The sequence below is a fragment of the Brienomyrus brachyistius genome, chromosome 7, assembly GCF_023856365.1.
Source record: "Brienomyrus brachyistius isolate T26 chromosome 7, BBRACH_0.4, whole genome shotgun sequence".
NCBI classification, from domain to species: domain Eukaryota; kingdom Metazoa; phylum Chordata; class Actinopteri; order Osteoglossiformes; family Mormyridae; genus Brienomyrus; species Brienomyrus brachyistius.
In genome coordinates this window covers 19,846,906-19,865,233 of record NC_064539.1, presented here as the reverse complement: position 1 = coordinate 19,865,233, position 18,328 = coordinate 19,846,906, and the positions used below count along the sequence as shown (strand labels likewise).

Below are 18,328 nucleotides of genomic sequence, written 5' to 3'. Positions count from 1 at the left end.
AAAGAATCTGATAAATGTACATTGAATTCTTTCTTATAGCACTTCAGTTACCCTAAAGAATTAATCTGTGCCTTAAATTGAACTAACACGGGGAGAAAATGCAAACTCAACACAAACAGAGCAAAGATTCACACCTATAACATTGGAGTTTTGAGGTAATAATAGTACATTGGGACTCTCTAAACTCTGGGTATTTGCTAGCTATATTTAGTCATTCAACAATACATGGTAACCTCCCAGTGAAGCTAATTTGCATATACACTATATGGACAAAAGTATTGGGACACTGGTAGTAATTACAGGAATGGGCCACATAAGCCACACCTACTGCCGACATACAGGTGTATAATTAAGCAGACAGTCAGGCAACCTCCAGCATCAAGCAATAGCAGCAGAAGAGGTTAGTCAGCCCAGCACTGTTACTGGACACCACTGGTCGATTCTCCACATTGTTGTCCTGCTAGAGCTGCCCTGGTCAACCGCAAGTGAAGTGATTGTGAAGTGTGAACATCTGGGAGCAAGTCCAGCTGCAAGGTGGGGGCCACAAGCTCACAGAAAGGGACCTGATCACCCAGCATCAATACCCAACAGGAATGGCAGCAAATCCCACCGGCAATGTCCCAGCATCTAATGGAAAGCCTTCCCAGAAGAGTGCAGGCTATTACAGCAGCTAAGGGTTAGTCAACTTCATATTAATACTCTTTGAGATGCTGGATAAGCTGATGTCTCAATACTTTTATCCATATAGTCATGTTAATTACATTTACCAATTCATCCAGCCAGAGATGTCTGTGATTATGTAAAAGAAAAACGTCAAAGAACTGTGAACTCAGGAACAGCATTACGATTCATTTTTCTAATTTTTATCCAAGTAAATATTTATTAAAGTACCAGCATCATAGCTTTCCTAGATCCCATTGGTTTCCTAGTGTTTAACTGTCCAGGAAACAGCAACATTATAGAACTTCCAACAACTGCATCAGTAAGTCAGTTTGCATATAAAAGACTGTTACATAGTGTAGCCAGAGCAAATTCTTTCTCCTACAGTGAAATTGTAGTTCACTAAGAGTTTCATGCAAGTTGTTACATGTAAAATTTGTTTCATGAAAAAGATGATGCACATCAATTTGCCTTTGGAAAAAAGGATTAGCTTTATTTACAGTTTCTTCTGGATTACAATAAAAATTGTTTGTGTTGTCTAGACCAAAACAATGTTCTCACAGCCCGAAAAATTAAGATTACTCAAAATAAACTGTTACACTGGAACTTAGAAGTGTTATGTTGGCATAGGACAGTCCTTTGATTGATTACAGCAATATTTCCAGTCTTTTTCTTTCATTCCGGCTTCAGTGACTTTCACCTTTCTTCCCCACAACCTAGATATGATTAAAAAACAGTTTTGTATTCACACATATTGTTATTTTTCAGATCGAAGTTCAAACCTTAAAGGGTTCAATTATTTTATTTATACAATTAAAATTACAAGCAGTAGTTCCAGGATTCATTCAAACCACTGATGTTGAACTGGACATTAAGGCTAATATGTCTTCAAAATTACTGATGCTTATGCTCATGAATTATTACAACAATAATTCTCACCAATCAAGGAATGATACTACAGGAATAGAAACAATTCTGACACTTAATTAGGCAGGACAAAAAAAATGTCATTAAGGCAATAAAGCTTAATTATATTAAATGCCACCCAGTATTATACGTAGAAGCATCTTTGAAAAGCTATTTACAATTTTTTAGATTGCAATTGCTTTCTTAAATCAGCTTAAACCTGTTGCCGACATAATCCATTAAAATAATCATGTCTTAAGTTAATAATACTGGAAAAGGTTATAAAATATGATAACTTGATAAACTGCACTTCAACTTACGGGAGAAATATAGATTTGTATTGCAACTTGTCTGCGCCTATTCTCAGTAGTAACTAAACTTTGGTCAAAGCTGAATTTCGTAATACCACCATTTTTTCTGTTTTTGAGCACTAAAAAGTAACAAAAATACACATCTCCCACAACATTCGTTGCAGGTACACTAAGTAAGTGTAAAACACACGAAAACTTACCCGTTTGAAATCATTCATGTTTGTAGCTTGTACAGGTGTTCCAATAAAAGTTAAATAATTCACTTTTGTTGTTTCCTCATCACCTTGGTTTGACTTAATAAACAGCTGTAAGAAGAAATGGTTATTTTTTATATATTATAATAATATGCTCAAATTTGAGGACACAAGTGTCAATTGACAAATTGATCACAATGCACGAGTCTTACGTAAAAGTAAACAGAGTGACTTTGTATCAAAGTGTGATAAAAGGGACTGAACTTACAGTGACGCTGTTAACATTTTGAAACTTGACATAGCGAAGGGGAATCAGGCTGTCCTCCTTGAAGTCCTCATCCGTCAGTTCGAGTGTCTGAGTAGCCTCGCTTCTCTCAGCGTCATCAAAGTCCATTGAACGCGGCAAGTTGATGAAGATCTTCACATACTTTGGCGCGTGAGCTAAACATGATCACAACAGGTTACAACAAAACAACTTGTTTTGCCAGCTGGTCAGGGAATCACACACAACACCTGACATCAAGTCAATAAAATTTTTATCCCAAGACAAAATTTGTCCTAATACAAACTTAAAACAAGACGACTTAAAATGCTAAATCGGAACCAAAAAGTTGGGTACTAACTATTCAAGCGTCCAGTGAAACTCCAAATACCAAATATTTCATTAAGGTGCCATTTTTACATTCTTTAAAGGGTTTATGGTTATGAAGTTCTTGCATAAAAAAGACAATCACAAGTATAACAGTACTATAAACCGCTACATATTTTTTTAGGTAAAAGAAGAATGATCTTACATAAATCAGATGATTGAAGTTTCATTGAAAACAACTTCACAGGCTGACTAAAGGCCATTGTAATGAGCAGCTGGAGAGAAAACAAAAAAAAGACAGACATTCTTATATTAGCTATTCCTCTTTACACATTAGCTACCCCACAGACAGCACAAAGCAGAGGGTAGGGGTGAGCTTTTCCTCATAAACGCCAGTCTTCTGTAATTGTGAAAATGTCTGCAATAATCTGTAGTCACTGCATTACAATGGGGGATTTTTGATCCCTTTTATTTGTACTTAAAAAATTAATCTAGAGAAATGAATGACCTGTTCATCACACTCAGATTCCAGGTATGATGAGTCCTTTACTAAACAGTTGTCAAAGCCGCTGTCATCGCTTTCATTTAGGCATTCACACCCAGCCTTGTTTACAAATGGCATAAGGTCCATCTGAGGAAAAAAATAGAGACAAAATAACAACCTATTAGAGTACCAAGCATAGTACATTGTACAAGATTCACGTTATACAGACATCATTCCCTGTTTACATATCCTATACAAGGCAACATGTTTTGAAAACCCATACAATATCAGTACTGCCTGTAGTTTGCCGAGTGGTTGTTTTCTGCAATACAAAAATGATAGTTGTTGAGTCTGTAACACTCCAGTTACTGCTCCACTTAGCACATAACAAATGGCTAAAAGAATCACAAAAAAAGCATTTCTGATTAATCCTGTGGGCTAATTTTTAGATTTTAAGTACAATGTAGCAGAAAAAAATGCTAATTATTTTCATGGTATGACCGAAGCCCAAACTACATATTTCAAGTTTTTTTTTTAGATAAGCCCCAAACAAATAAAGTTTGCCACCTTTGTACTCATATATGTGACCCATCACCACGAAATGAGTCTTATGGGTGCAGTTCTACCAGTGCAACTTAAGACTCATTTCGTGGCGACAGGTCACATATCCTTGTGGGATATCAGACCTATGTACTCACATATCCTTGTGGGATATCAGACCTATGTACTCACATATCCTTGTGGGATATCAGACCTATGTACTCACATATCCTTGTGGGATATCAGACCTATGTACTCACATATCCTTGTGGGATATCAGACCTATGTACTCACATATCCTTGTGGGATATCAGACCTATGTACTCACATATCCTTGTGGGATATCAGACCTATGTACTCACATATCCTTGTGGGATATCAGACCTATGTACTCACATATCCTTGTGGGATATCAGACCTATGTACTCACATATCCTTTTGGGATATCAGACCTATGTACTCACATATCCTTTTGGGATATCAGACCTATGTACTCACATATCCTTTTGGGATATCAGACCTATGTACTCACATATCCTTGTGGGATATCAGACCTATGTACTCACATATCCTTTTGGGATATCAGACCTATGTACTCACATATCCTTTTGGGATATCAGACCTATGTACTCACATATCCTTTTGGGATATCAGACCTATGTACTCACATATCCTTTTGGGATATCAGACCTATGTACTCACATATCCTTTTGGGATATCAGACCTATGTACTCACATATCCTTTTGAGATATCAGACCTATGTACTCACATATCCTTTTGGGATATCAGACCTATGTACTCACATATCCTTTTGGGATATCCGAATCTTCACTACTTCCAGGGTCATTTTCCACATGTTGCTTGATCTTTTCCTCCAGCCCAGTGGCATCGGCTCCTTGGTATTGATCCACCCGCACCTTGTTCCGGAAGAACAAAAATGTCGGTGTTGCTGAAATGTTGTTTCCAGCAGCAGTTGCCTGCAAAATAAATAAATAGATCAGTACCACATAATCTGAACATGTATCCTGACCAATAATACTGTGTGTGATAGGTTAAATAGCTTTGGTGTGGTTATTTTCTTTGCTTCATTTTCATTATTTAGCTGTTTTTTTAATTGAGTTTGTCAACACATTAAATTAGATTCCTTTATATTCCTACTGTTCATTATTCGCTACTCATTCACAGACACTCACTCTGCTTTTGTTATCAGAGCAATTAAGTAGCTAAACACTGCATCTACATCTCAGAAATCTGCCCCCTGCTTATGACTGTAGTCTTAGGTTGTGGACCACATTGTCTCATAACAGTTTTTCATAAAGTTACTGTTGGTACTTCATTATTAAAATGTCACCAACCTAACCTCTCTAAGATTCTGCTGTATAACAACACCATTTCTAGCCATGAGAAAGAATATTAAACCTTATGTTACTGTGTAGCACATCTCTGTACTTCACATGAATATGTACTGTTTACATAGTATTCATTTCAGGTTTGAGTGGTAATGAATGTAATGGATTCATAGATTAGTGCCTCTCAGACAGCAGATAAGCGATACACTCCTGCTGTACCACTTGTGCCAATTGATAAGACACACCGCAGCCATTAGGTTTGAAAACAGTTACACCTATTCGTATCACTGCAAGCAATGCCTGCACATTACCATCTAATGAACCTTACCTGACATACATGCACATCAACTTCAAGAAACACAGCTTGTGGATACTTGGCACTCATCGAGTTGAAGGCAGGAGCTATTCTAATGCAGGGCCGACACCTAAAAAAGAATTATTGTTATTGAGATTTATTTTTAAATGTTACTGTTACTACTACAAGGATTTTTCCTGATAGGGACGATAAAATGAGTTTAACAATGACGTTAATATCATGCGAACAATCGTCATAAATCCCACTGACCAATCAGCGCCTGACTTTCGTGCCACTGCTTAGTTCACAACAGTGTGTTAAAGATACCGCAACACAGTATGCATCCTATATAATTCCACACCATCCAGTTTATTCCTCAATAAAATGCTCTTCCGCCTCCTGTTCAAACCGAAACTACAGAATCCACGCAGTTACTCTGTCTTAATCTAATGTACTGCCTCCAGCAGCAGGCTAAATATCGGTAACCTCCACTCCATGATTAAGACAGACATACATCTTTCATAGATTTACTGTCCGATATATTTACACTGTAAAGGACGTACTTATGAAAACAGCGAGGTATTAACACTTAAGTCCGTTTTCAATGCCCCATTATTTAGGCGGCGGTCGGCCACGTTATTATAAGGCAGTAACATGCTTTCTATCTGCTTTATTGTGCTCTCCAGCATTGGCTCCGAAATTGGAAATAATGCACGAAATTAAAAGAATCCCACAAGCCGTAGGGCGGTATTTAGGATAAAACGACACTGCAAAATAAACTTGTATTTAAAAAATACGAACACAGAAAGTGTTAAGTAATGAGGCATTATCTGGCCGGCTAGCTAACAAACGTCAAACGGGCCATAATATAAGAGGCGAATAGGCATCGTATTATAAACTGATAGAACTGGTAGCGAATTACCTAGACCTCGTTAGCACATGTTGGCTAAATATGATGACTAATGTGTACTCAGCATTATTACAATGCAATGCTAACTAGAGGCAGCCTCATCGTCGACTAAGCGTAGCTACCAATGAAGTGTATCAATCAAAATTATGAAGGAGGGTGTTTAGCTAAACGGGTATGTTTCTACTGTCAGTTGGCTAACCGGTTATTTATTTAAAAGCATGATCACACAAACAAATGTACAGTAACACAGAATGGAGCCAACGGCTAGATTTCAGCCTTACCCGGCCATTGTGAACTTGACTACGGCGAGTCTAGAGCCGGCGCTTGTAAGCTCCGACTGGAATTCAGAATCATTCCCGATTACCTTCACTCTTACCATTTTTCAAGAATGAACGTTTTCTTATTTAAAATATCAAAATGTCTCTCATAAAATGTCACCGGATACACTGTAGTGAAAATAAAATTTTACTAACAGTAGTCACTTCCTGTGCTTCCCTGCGACACTTTTTGGACGGCAGGTCAAGCTCTCCACCAATCAAACTGCATATTTTAAAATGGGCGTGGCATCACGGAAAAGATGACGGAAACTGAGGCAAAATGTCGTAAAACAGCTGTAAATCCGTATACAGCACTTCAATGGCCGGAAAATGGCATTATCCACAACTCAACGTCCAACTGCTTGTCCTTTACAGGGTCTTGGAAAAATTGCAATATTTAGACTTGTTCTAGATCAAATTTGTCAGTAATCATTTTGACTGTTAAGTTAATGGAAATTGATCAGAATTCGTACTTAAAAAATTTATCTAGAGAAACTAGATTAAGTAGATTCGGTTTACATACAGTACATGTGTGAGAATCATTTTTTCATATTTTGATATTATACATCCATTCAAGCAACTTTTCCTGGGTAAGGTTAATGGGACAGGTGTGTATCCACGGCCGTCCTAGTTTGGGGTGCACCCTGGACAGGCTGCCAGTCTATCATAAGTCATGACCTGTGACTTGATTGAAAAACTTTCCCTCTTGTTTTGAAGCTCTTAATTAGTTGAATAATATCTACTTACATATCAAAACGACTGACTAGTCATTGGAATCATCTTGCATATACAAATGTGGGTCTCTTCCAAGCCCAATACCAATAGCACTCTTTATCAGAGGATCATATTCTGTATGCACAGGTTAAAAGAAAATATCTAAATATCTTTTAAAATATATATTTAAATATATATTTATCACCTTATTAAAATAATTTTATTATTAGGTCAGTAACAAAATGAGTCAGTCATTAAATCATCTTTTGCTCTTTATGAACACTTAACCCTAAAAAATCCCCACTTCCCTGGATGCAAAAAATCCATGTGAGCTAATTATATTACCTTTGTTTATCGTGCAGAACGACAAAAACCACTTGTGTAAGTCATATATAAATACACGAGATGCCTGATGTTGGGTTTATTTTATATTACTGTCCTCAGTAGCGATAGCAGTGATGTGGTGTCGGATAGGCGGAGTCCCGGCGGGGTGGTTTGGCTGCTATTACAGATGTATGAGCGCGTTACTTATCAGTGAATGTGGGCAGTGGTAACATCCTAAAAGGGAAGACAACGTAAATATACGATTGAAGAAAACGAGGAACCAAAGTGCTATTTTCTTGGCGAGACGGGGGACGCCTGCAGCTCAGCACGGCCAACATGGCGCTTACGGCCGGCGTAACTCGGTCACTGCGGGGTGAGTTTCAGTTCGTGCAGTTGCACTGTTTCATTCACTGGCGTTTTCTTTCGTCTTTAATGACAAGTCAATTGTGTAATTTTCCACGGAAAGTTTCCGTTTCATCAGAAAGCATATCTGTGATCACGTCGTTAGCTACATGGCTAACTGACCGTACTGTCGTGAAAGCATCGTTTGACTAGCAATACATTACGCAATTATTATTTTTATGCAAAAGCGGTGTTTGCCTGTTTATATTAAATGATATCTTGTAGAGCTATAAGTATTATGTTTATATTTTTTTTGTCTCTGCAGTTTTGAAAAATCGCAGCGCCGCCGGATTGTGTTTCAGTCCCTCTTACAGGTGGCTGTCAACGGCGGCAGCTGCACCCAAACCAGCCGCAAAACACATGCCACAGTCCCAGGAAAACAGGTGAAAATGTGTTTCTTACTTAACCCCTTACCCAATGCATGAGTATATATCCAGGAAAAACAGGACATGGCGCCCTATTCAAGATCCCAGTCCATCACAGGATGCACATTCCTACACTATGGGCTCCATTGAGATTGTTTGTCTAGCCAGCATGTCTCATGACTCTGGGGATACAGTTAGCGTGTACAAACACTCACAGATCCTAGCTGGGAACTGGGTATACTGAGGAAGTAACTTTTATTTAAAACACCATTGAAATTACTGAAACGTGACCCTCACTATTGCAAAACATGTATGAAGCTGTTTCTTACTAACATTATTCAGTGTTTTGGGTTTGGCTCAGAAGTGCATTTCTGTTCACGTTGTTCTTGTAAGTGTTTAGCGACATGGAGCCAGTGTTAACTGGTGACCTGACATTACATTTAACAGATGGACATGTCAGTGTCCTCTCTCCGTGTGATATATTCTGGATAATTGTCCAGTTGGCTAAGGTATTGGGTGCTTGTTGGCTAAGCCGTTGGTGGTGGATGTCTCAGCCATTGCATCGCTGCAGTTATTCATGATTTGTTTGTTGCTTTATCACGTTTTTAAAAAGTAAGCACTGCGGTAAATGTCCCTCACTCTAATTTCGATTTTTCCATTTTCTCTTCTGAAGAAAACCGAGAACTGGTATTCTTATGCTTAACATGGGTGGACCCGAGAAACTTGACGACGTGCATGAATTTCTCTTCCGGCTTTTTATGGACAGGGATTTGATGACGCTTCCAGTGCAAAAGTAAGAACTCCCAATGTGGGGCCTTTATGGTGCACTGTACACTGTACACATGAGCTGAATACAGTAGTATGAAAAGTAGCTCTAGATCTACGTCCCCTGGTTTTATGACTTGAGTTTTATTTGGCCTCATTATACATAATTTATAGGCTAAAAGTAGAACCTTTCCTTCTAATTATTTTAGTTTCTGAGTGTGTTTTTTGGCTTTTGTTTTCTTCCTCAGCAAACTAGGGCCTTTTATTGCTAAGCGGCGAACTCCTAAGATTCAGGAGCAATACAGCAAAATTGGTGGCGGTTCCCCTATTAAAAAGTGGACCACGCTGCAGGGTGAGGGGATGGTGAGACTCCTGGATGACATGTGCCCTGAAACAGGTAGGGAATTGTTGTAGCTGAAGTTAAAGTAACATTTGATCAGTTTTAACATTTTTTAAGTGTTCAAGCGGAATTCGCATCCCCCCCCCCCCCCATTCACCTATGCCCTGGTTTTCCCTTCCCCCTGCTCCTGCACCTCTGCTTGACTCAGTTTTCCCCTCCTACAGTGTTTTAAGTAAATTTCCTTTAGTGTACGATTGCTGCAGCCTTGTATTAGGTAAGAGGTTAATGGACATGGATGGATGGATAAGAGGATGTTAACTATTAGACTATATTTGGGTAAATCACCCCCCCCCCCCCCCCGCCTAAAGACACACATCACACACAGTAGTACTTTTCGACATTCCACCATCCCTGCCCATTGGCGTTTTCCCCTGTCAACCATTATGCACATAAATATTAAACCCAAATTCTGCTGGTTTCCAGAATAGTGATCTTTTAGTTTAACTGGAATTGTGATATAGATTTTCTACCCTTTTGAAATTTTATGCAACATAATTAACAACCATACTCTCACGCTGCTCCATTCTGACCAGAAGCTTCCATCTACGAATGTCCTGTTAGCTGGGCTCTGGCTTCAGGCTGTGCTAAGCAGCAGATACGGGTCAGGAGGGGCCTTTCTGTGACTGAGCAGATAAAATTAACCATTCCCACCCCTCCCCGCCTCGTCGATAAGCTTTTCCTGCTGGGCATCTGCCTTTCAACTGCTTGGGGCTCTTAAGATTATTTCTACCCTGATATCATTTCATTGCAGTTTTTAAGTTGTTAAAAACAAACAAAAAATGTAAATATGTACCAACGGCAAGAACAGTTTTGTAGGATCGTTTTGTAGCATCGCTTATTTCTGCCATAAAGCTGTGAAGTAACGTGTTTTATAATGCTTGTCTTATGCATTTCATTGATTTGTCAGTTGAATCTAAATATATTAAGAAATATAGCTGTATGAAATCTCTAAAGCTAAATGCTACCGTGAAAACTCACTGAGTCATTTCAATAAGGATCACAGTATTTGTATGGTTATGACTTAATGATTATGATATTTAGGAAATTACATTTCTTTAGCAATTTTACTGTTACAGTTTTGGGATAATTTTAATATGTTTCTATGCATTTTGACACATTGAGTGTATAAATTCAGTGTTAGTCTTGTTTTTTTCTGCCAAAATATTTTAAAATAACTTGCACTAAAGGGTTATTTAAGTTTGTTTTTACGTTTGTGATTTTGTTTTACAGCTGCTTTGGTTCAGTTTTATTAAATGTCCCATTACATGGTTATTATGCTGTCTTCGTCTATATATTTTGGCAGGTTTAATTATCTTTTTAACTTTTTCAGATACGTTTAAGCATCCAAGAACCCCTTAATATACAGTCAGTCAAATGGAGAACATTTTGATGTATACAGGGAAGCAAATAAGGCGTTTTGTTTAGTTCTTGTTTTTTTTGTGTGTCTTGATACAAGCTTTAGACCTGCTGACATTACATATAAATGTGGTGTCCGTAGCTGAACTCTTTGTCTGTCTGTCTTCCCCAAGCTCCACACAAGTTCTACATTGGATTCCGGTATGTTCATCCATTGACGGAAAGCGCCATTGAGCAAATGGAGAGGGATGGCATAGAGAGGGCAGTGGCCTTTACTCAGTACCCACAGTACAGCTGCTCCACCACAGGTATGGTACATTCCATTTAAAGACACCTAATGGCTAAAACTGGAGCCGAATGGAATCATTATGTATTTCCAGAGTCATGTAAAATCATGTAAAAACACTAGTTAGGGGTACCTGTGTGTCACTGCACTCTTCTTTGTGCTGTTAGACTTTTGAGTCATTTTCTGTGTTTATTTTCACTTTTGCTTTGGGGTAAATTGATACATTTACTATTGAAATTACATTGAAAAGTAATGTGAGACCTCCATTATACTAACTGGAGCTAATGAAATATTATATTTCCACTATAAATGTGACTGTATAAAACGCTTAGCGTTTCTTAAGGCACCTTCTAAATTCCGCGTCTACATGTACCATTGTTCTAAATGGAATTGTTTTATTCTATTTGATAGTTAGCATTTCAGTTTCACATGGATAATTGTGACGTGTCTGTACCATAGCATAGTAAATTGGCTCGAAGTGGTTAAGTGAGTTGTGTTAAGTCTTTTTAAATGTCTTTAAATTATAAGCATTTATACGCATCTGTGACTTTTGTAATTAGGCAGCAGCCTGAATGCAATCTATCGCTACTACAGTAGCCGGGGAGAAAGTCCCAAAATGCAGTGGAGTGTGATTGACAGATGGCCGACTCACCCACTGCTCATTGAGGTAAGAGCCCCACATTTGCTTATTAGAAATAAAATGTGGGGAAAAAAGGTTACATGAGTACCGCCTGCTAAGCGTATCTGGAATGTTCTGCTGTGTCTTCATCCCGTGCAGCCATTAGTCATGTTGACGTAAGAGTTTTTAAAACGCTCGTGTCTCTGTAGTCCATGAATTCTTAGCTTCAGAGTGTAATGTTTACCATCAGCCTTATTTAGCTTGTACTCGAGTGCTTTACAATAATATTTGTAATATCTATATTGGATTGTAATAATATTTTGATGTATTTATATTGGTTTATTGGGTTTGTGCGTTGCTCCTTGTAACTTTAATAAACTAGATTAAGAGAAGATTTCCAGGAAGAGAGGGTTAGGCTGCGCTTTCCACACCAGTTCTTTGAATACGTTCCAACAATAAGCAGATAATACACATGTTCTCCCTCTAACTGTGTAATTTCCAGTGCTTTGCCCAACATATTCTCAGCGAACTGGAGAAGTTCCCACCAGAGAAGAGGGACGACGTTGTGATCCTCTTCTCAGCCCATTCTTTACCCATGTCTGTAAGTACTCTAATACTTTTTCCACATGAATGCTTTTTTTACTTTACTTTTTCTTTTTAATTACGTCATTTTTGTATTTTTTTCTTTCGCAGAATTTACATGCTTTCTCAGCCTCCAGGATTAGCTCACTGCAATACAGTGTGACCGAGACCTTTTCTGACACGTTGATCATGACAGTACAAACGAAACTGATTTCAATAACATTCACACTTTTTTAATTTCACCTCCATGTGCTGCTTTGAGTAGCCGCTGAACTAAATAAGAGAATCATTTCCATCCATCTGTCCGTTCAACCCTTATCTGGGTTAGGAATCGCTTATGGGCCTGGAGTCCATCCCTGGCAGCATACAGTCCAGGGCAGAAGTCCTGTACCCGGAGATCATTCACGCACACATGATAAATGAATATCTTGCAGTTTGTCATTGGTGTTGTTTTGCGGCTTGGTCTCCACGTTAGATACCGTGCCTTTGTGTTACTTCGATGTTAGTGCTTGTCTTTTCCTGTAGTGTTGCTGAAGTTCATCATCGGCGCTGTGGGATCTTTGTGTGCAGGTAGTCAACCGTGGCGATCCCTATCCTCAGGAAGTGGGAGCGACAGTTCAGAGGGTGATGGAGAGACTGCAGCACTGCAATCCCTATCGCCTGGTGTGGCAGTCCAAGGTAACAGCCGTACTGGGCGTTTGGGATCCTGCAGTCACTTGTCTACTGCTGGTGTTTTCCTCGGGATCCCTTGGAAGGGAGCAAAAATGTGGACTGCCTGCCAGGGACCTGGGAGGGAGCAAAAACATGGACTGTCTGTGGGTCCATTGGGAAACACTGCTCTACTACATCCGCAAGCTTGAGAATGCATGGTGGGCATTTGTCAGTTTTTTTTACTGATTATAACATTTAATAAAACTTACGTTAACTTCTGTGTACTGGATTTGGTCCATGGGGAGGGGGGGGGGGGGGACACAACTCCTCTACCTCTTAACAAGTTTTAAAAAGCCGCAAGCTGAAGGGTGGAAAACGTGCAGGGTGTGGGTGGTTGCAGAATACTCTCTGGTGCCATCTTGTGGTGGATCTTTGTACTTAACCAGCTACTGAAAGACCAGAACTCAAGGTCTCCCTGTGCAGTGTGAATTTCCTCTGGGATACTCTTGCTGCCTTCCACACTGGCATCCTTTTAGGGCAGCTGACTCTCTAAACTACCCATGCGAATTGTATCTCCCGTCATGGAGTTCCATTCTATCCAGAGTGGCTTCCCTGCATTATAGAAATGAACGATGTGCAGGGAAAGACATTCACGGTGCAGCAGTCTGTCTCAGCTGCAGTCTGTCTTGCCTTCGATCCTCAGGTAGGCCCAATGCCGTGGCTGGGTCCACGGACGGATGAGGTCATCAAGGGCCTGTGTCAGCGGGGAAAGAGGAACATCCTACTGGTGCCGATCGCTTTCACTAGTGACCACATCGAGACGCTCCATGAGCTGGATATTGAGTACGCCCAGGTGTTGGGGGAGGAGGTGGGTTTTCTTCATATAGCAAAGTTAACAGGATTTTTTTACAGGGTGATTTATTGCACACGGTGCACCAGCACAACATGTTGTGTTACACAAAAATGGAAATAAGTCAGTAATAGATTTATTGACATATCAGACTTAGTTCCCTGCCTGCATGACATGCAAGTATAGTGTTCAGTGGTCATGATTTAAGAACAATCTTTAAATATTTAAAACCCCCAAATCAACAAGTACTGTAACTAAAAGACAAATGAGAATCACCATGTATGTACATTTTAGAAAAGGCTTTTAAGAAAACCACTAGCGCCCAATACAATACCTATATTATCTCATATTTGTCTTACAAGTAGGTTTAAAAGAGTGGTAAATACTCAAGATCTAAACCTGGAACAAACTGATGCCCCTCACTGCACGGTAAGGGAAAATCTATAAATAGAAACCGAACCTTTTGTTTTCTTCGGCAGTGTGGGGTAGAAAATATCCGAAGGGCTGAGTCTCTAAATGGAAACCCACTGTTCTTTAAGGTAAGAGCATGTAAAATTTCCTGCACAGTAGTACCTGATTCTAAACAATATAACAACATTTCATCATTGTTATTTTAAGTAAATGTAGCAATTGAATTGCACGGTGCCTTTTTATTAAACTTTTAATATACTTGTTATTGGTTTTGCTTTTTGCAAAATTATCTGTAGAACTGAGTTTGTTTCTTTTAAAACATATCGGTTATGATAGTAAGCTGAAAGATTTCAGTTTTATGTTATCTAGATATGAGACACCCTTCTTAAAACTAGTTTACATTGTTGTTGTGACTCTATACACTGTTGTCATGAGGAAATTCACCAGAGTTCTTGCAGTAGTTGTGTTTTTTTTTTCTTGAATACAGACATTGCACTAAAATGTGTTCCTTTCTTCAGTTGACTCAGTATTGTAGGTGATGGAGTACAGTGGATAAAGATGCATTATCATCTGTTTATTTATCTTAAAGTATTTTTCATGAATTAGCAATTTATTTCTGCATGTCACATCATGGTCTGAGCCATAGATACTTACATGTCACGCATATCAAAGAAGAGATGGAAAAACGTGTAGTTTGAAATGTTGGATTGTTGTTGTGAAGAAGAACACTGTTGGTGATTGATAATTTAAAAAGCGTAATTGAGTATTGCATCTTCCGGCAGGCTCTGGCCGACCTGGTGCACTCTCACCTGCAGTCCAACGAACCCTGTTCGCGGCAGCTGACCCTGTCCTGCCCGCTGTGCGTCAACCCCACGTGTGGGCGGACAAAAGAGTTTTTCACCAACCAGAAGCTCTGAACATGGTGTCCTGATTGTAACGTAGAGAAAATGGAAGCCCTAGGAACAGCACGCGAAGTAGCTATAGACAGGGACGGATTATGGGTTGTGTGGGCCCCTGGGCAAAACGTTCGCGAGGGCCCCCCCCCCCCCACCACCACCACCACCACCACCACCACAACCACCACAATTCAAGGGCCCTTGGCAGCCAAACGCCCTTCCTATAGGGTCAGGGGCCCTTGTAGACAGAGGATCAAAGAATGTAGGCCCTCTAAAATAGACAAACGAAAATACATTATTGATAAGCGTTGCAAATTGTTTTGGGCTAGGGGCCCCACGGGCCCCTGGGCAGCGGCCCCGCTGGCCCGGTCCGTAATCCGTCCCTGGCTATAGATCTCACTCGCACTTCTGGTCCCCGCTTTTATGCCAGTCACTGTATGAAAACCACTTTCTACCAGAAATGAAAAACTGATATAAATACTTTTCTTACATGCTCTAATGAGAAAGAAATGGAAATAAAACTACATTGTTGTCTTTTCTGGCACTGGACTTGCTGTATACTTGTATGTGCGGTTTGCATTACTTACCTAACTTTGCTTTTGAGGTTTTGGGGCTCTACCGCTACAGGAGGATGGAGATGCCATTGGGTATTGCAGTTGAAATGATTAATTTGTTTTATCAATGAGTAGTTAGTTTTATGCAACTGCAATAGGCTCAATTGCAATTTTGCAAAACAGATACTGCTGTTACAGAAGCCTTTACATAATTGTTGCCTTTTTTCTTGAATGCTTTGAGAAAGTGTTTCTCCGTCCAGTCCTTTGGGACCCCCAGACAGTTCACAGCAAAAATGTGGACTGTCTGGCAGGGCGCTGGGAGGGAGCAAAAATGTGGACTGTCTGGCAGGGCGCTGGGAGGGAGCAAAAATGTGGACCGTCTGGCAGGGCGCTGGGAGGGAGCAAAAATGTGGACCGTCTGGCAGGGCGCTGGGAGGGAGCAAAAATGTGGACCGTCTGGCAGGGCGCTGGGAGGGAGCAAAAATGTGGACTGTCTGGCAGGGCGCTGGGAGGGAGCAAAAATGTGGACTGTCTGGCAGGGCGCTGGGAGGGAGCAAAAATGTGGACTGTCTGGCAGGGCGCTGGGAGGGAGCAAAAATGCGCACCATCTGGGGATCCCCAAGGACCAGGTTAGGAAACACTGCTTTGGGAGATTTCTTCCTTGCTGGATTTACTCAATAACCTGTCAGATGCTCCTGGCAGATCTTGGTGCAAGCTGATCCCAGTACTTCCCAGTACAAAAGTAACTACAGTTTTTTTTTTATTATTTTATTTTTTTTTTAACAGATTTTGGCCTTAAGGTGAACCATTGTACAAAGTCTTATATAGGGGCAAAAAAACTAATAAAGTATTTCAAAAGACATCGTTCCCCAATTTGTCTTTTCTATGTACATGTAAGCATTTTGTAACTGAAGACGTATCCTAATTTGGAAAAAAGAATGTGGTGATTCTGTTCACTTCCTGTATGATGAGGGATTCTCAGCTTTTCCCCCTGTGATGGCTGCCTCTACAGCCACACAGTTAAGTTGAAGGGAGGTATCATTTCATGGTTTTTATGTTTGTTTAGTTTAAGTTGTAGCATATTGATAATTAATATTTGATTGATTTAATTAATTTAAATATTTAATTCTTTTGTTTCCTTATTTAACACATTTACCCAGTTTGCTGGATGAAGCGCGCACATTTAGTTAACTGTGGAATAATGTGTTTTGAGTTTAATTGTGTGTTTCTTTTGATCTACCGTGTGGAGTACTGAAGGGATTCCCGGCTGTTCCAGGCAAAGAGGTGGCCAATATGGAAGCTGGGCTAAAGACAGGAAATTGGACAACTCCAACTGGTTGTTTGTTGGGGGTTGGAATAGTTTGGTATTTAGTTTTATTTTATTGTTTAGGTATGTTTTTGGCGTTAATTTGATTTTGTTTATTTTGATTGAAGCATTAGTTGATTGTTCTGTTTTGATTTATTTGTGGTATTTGTTATTGTTACTTTTTTCTTTTGTATCTTGTGGGTTGGCCAACCAGTATATATAGTCCTTATGGTGTCTTGTTTGGGAGAAGTCAGCTTGTTTGTTTAGCTTGTATTGTTAGCTGTGGTGTGATAAGTTGATTTTCTTTGTGGGCCCAGGTTTATTTCTTTTGTTAAATCGTTTCTTTTTGTTAATTAAAAAGGATTTGTTTTCTAATTTAGCTGTGTGCCTCATGCCTGCCATCTCGGTCCCTCACACCCCCCCTTTTGATGACGCTGTGTTTTTAGGGCTTGTCCAGGTCTTCCTCTGGTATTTCAGGTTGTTTGGGACACATTTTAACCCATATTTAATTTGATCTCTATACATTAATTTTTTTTAATAATGGAGTTCTTTAAATGTGCTTTTTACCTTTATATATATTCTGGAAATACGTGTTGAATGGAAAGTTGTCTGCGTAATGATTGTCATTGTGTGGCGATACAGTAACAAAAGTAATAAAAAAAAAAAAACCAGCAGTCAATGTTACAAGCACGTTTTTCCATGTGCAAATCAAACATTAGACATAGCATTGATCAGCAAATGAAATGTGCGCGTTTGGCCAATCGTCCGAAAATGAAGACAATTAAGAATGTCAGAAAAGTTTATTTTGTATTAATTGCCGAATATACAGCACTACCATAGTGAGAATGACTAAATTAGTAAGGGAGGGTTACTGTGATGCAAACAAAACGCTAATTGATGAACATTATATTTAAATATCAAATACAAATAGTACAACAATGCATGAATGGAAATTCTGCAAAGGTTTGAAAGTGCCCAGTACAACAACTTTAGTAACATTAAAAGCGCCAATGTTTGCAGAACAGGTAACTCCACTAAGAATATTGCACAGACAAGAGGTGCAAATACAAACAGCCATTTGGACTAATACCAATATTAGTTTACTTTTATTTTAAATTTGAAAAACTGAAGAATATGCATGTGTGCACATATGTAAACAGAAACATATGTGAACATGCATGACTCGGCTATGTACAGGATGCATGACTTGAACAGCAGGACAGTATTTCCATTTTGGAATATTTTACACTGGTAACACAAGTTTTATTTTATAGATAACAATCAATAAATT

The 18,328-nt window shown here is 39.3% G+C and overlaps 3 protein-coding genes across 3 annotated transcripts in view; 2 read left to right on the top strand and 1 right to left on the bottom strand.

Annotated features, from left to right (window-relative positions):
• LOC125746370 (B-cell receptor CD22-like) overlaps positions 1-1,232 on the top strand; it is a 39,467-nt gene extending 38,235 nt beyond the window's left edge. Inside the window, exon 11 of the transcript XR_007398956.1 lies at positions 465-1,232. The gene's annotated coding sequence lies outside the window, so the exon portion shown is untranslated. The remainder of the gene's footprint in view (positions 1-464) is intronic.
• Positions 1,127-6,763, bottom strand: txnl1 (thioredoxin-like 1). The gene is made up of 8 exons (XM_049020298.1): positions 6,521-6,763; positions 5,363-5,459; positions 4,489-4,662; positions 3,169-3,291; positions 2,866-2,935; positions 2,340-2,512; positions 2,078-2,182; positions 1,127-1,376 (listed from the first exon to the last, which is right to left on the bottom strand). The coding sequence occupies exons 1-8, from the start codon at positions 6,616-6,618 to the stop codon at positions 1,347-1,349; spliced, it is 870 nt and encodes a 289-aa protein (XP_048876255.1). The 5' UTR covers positions 6,619-6,763; the 3' UTR covers positions 1,127-1,346.
• A 938-nt stretch (positions 6,764-7,701) lies between these two features.
• On the top strand, positions 7,702-15,718 carry fech (ferrochelatase). The gene is made up of 11 exons (XM_049020974.1): positions 7,702-7,967; positions 8,262-8,379; positions 9,035-9,154; positions 9,375-9,523; positions 11,056-11,190; positions 11,729-11,835; positions 12,290-12,388; positions 12,940-13,047; positions 13,724-13,888; positions 14,350-14,409; positions 15,064-15,718. The coding sequence occupies exons 1-11, from the start codon at positions 7,931-7,933 to the stop codon at positions 15,196-15,198; spliced, it is 1,233 nt and encodes a 410-aa protein (XP_048876931.1). The 5' UTR covers positions 7,702-7,930; the 3' UTR covers positions 15,199-15,718.
• The last annotated feature ends 2,610 nt before the right edge of the window (positions 15,719-18,328 follow it).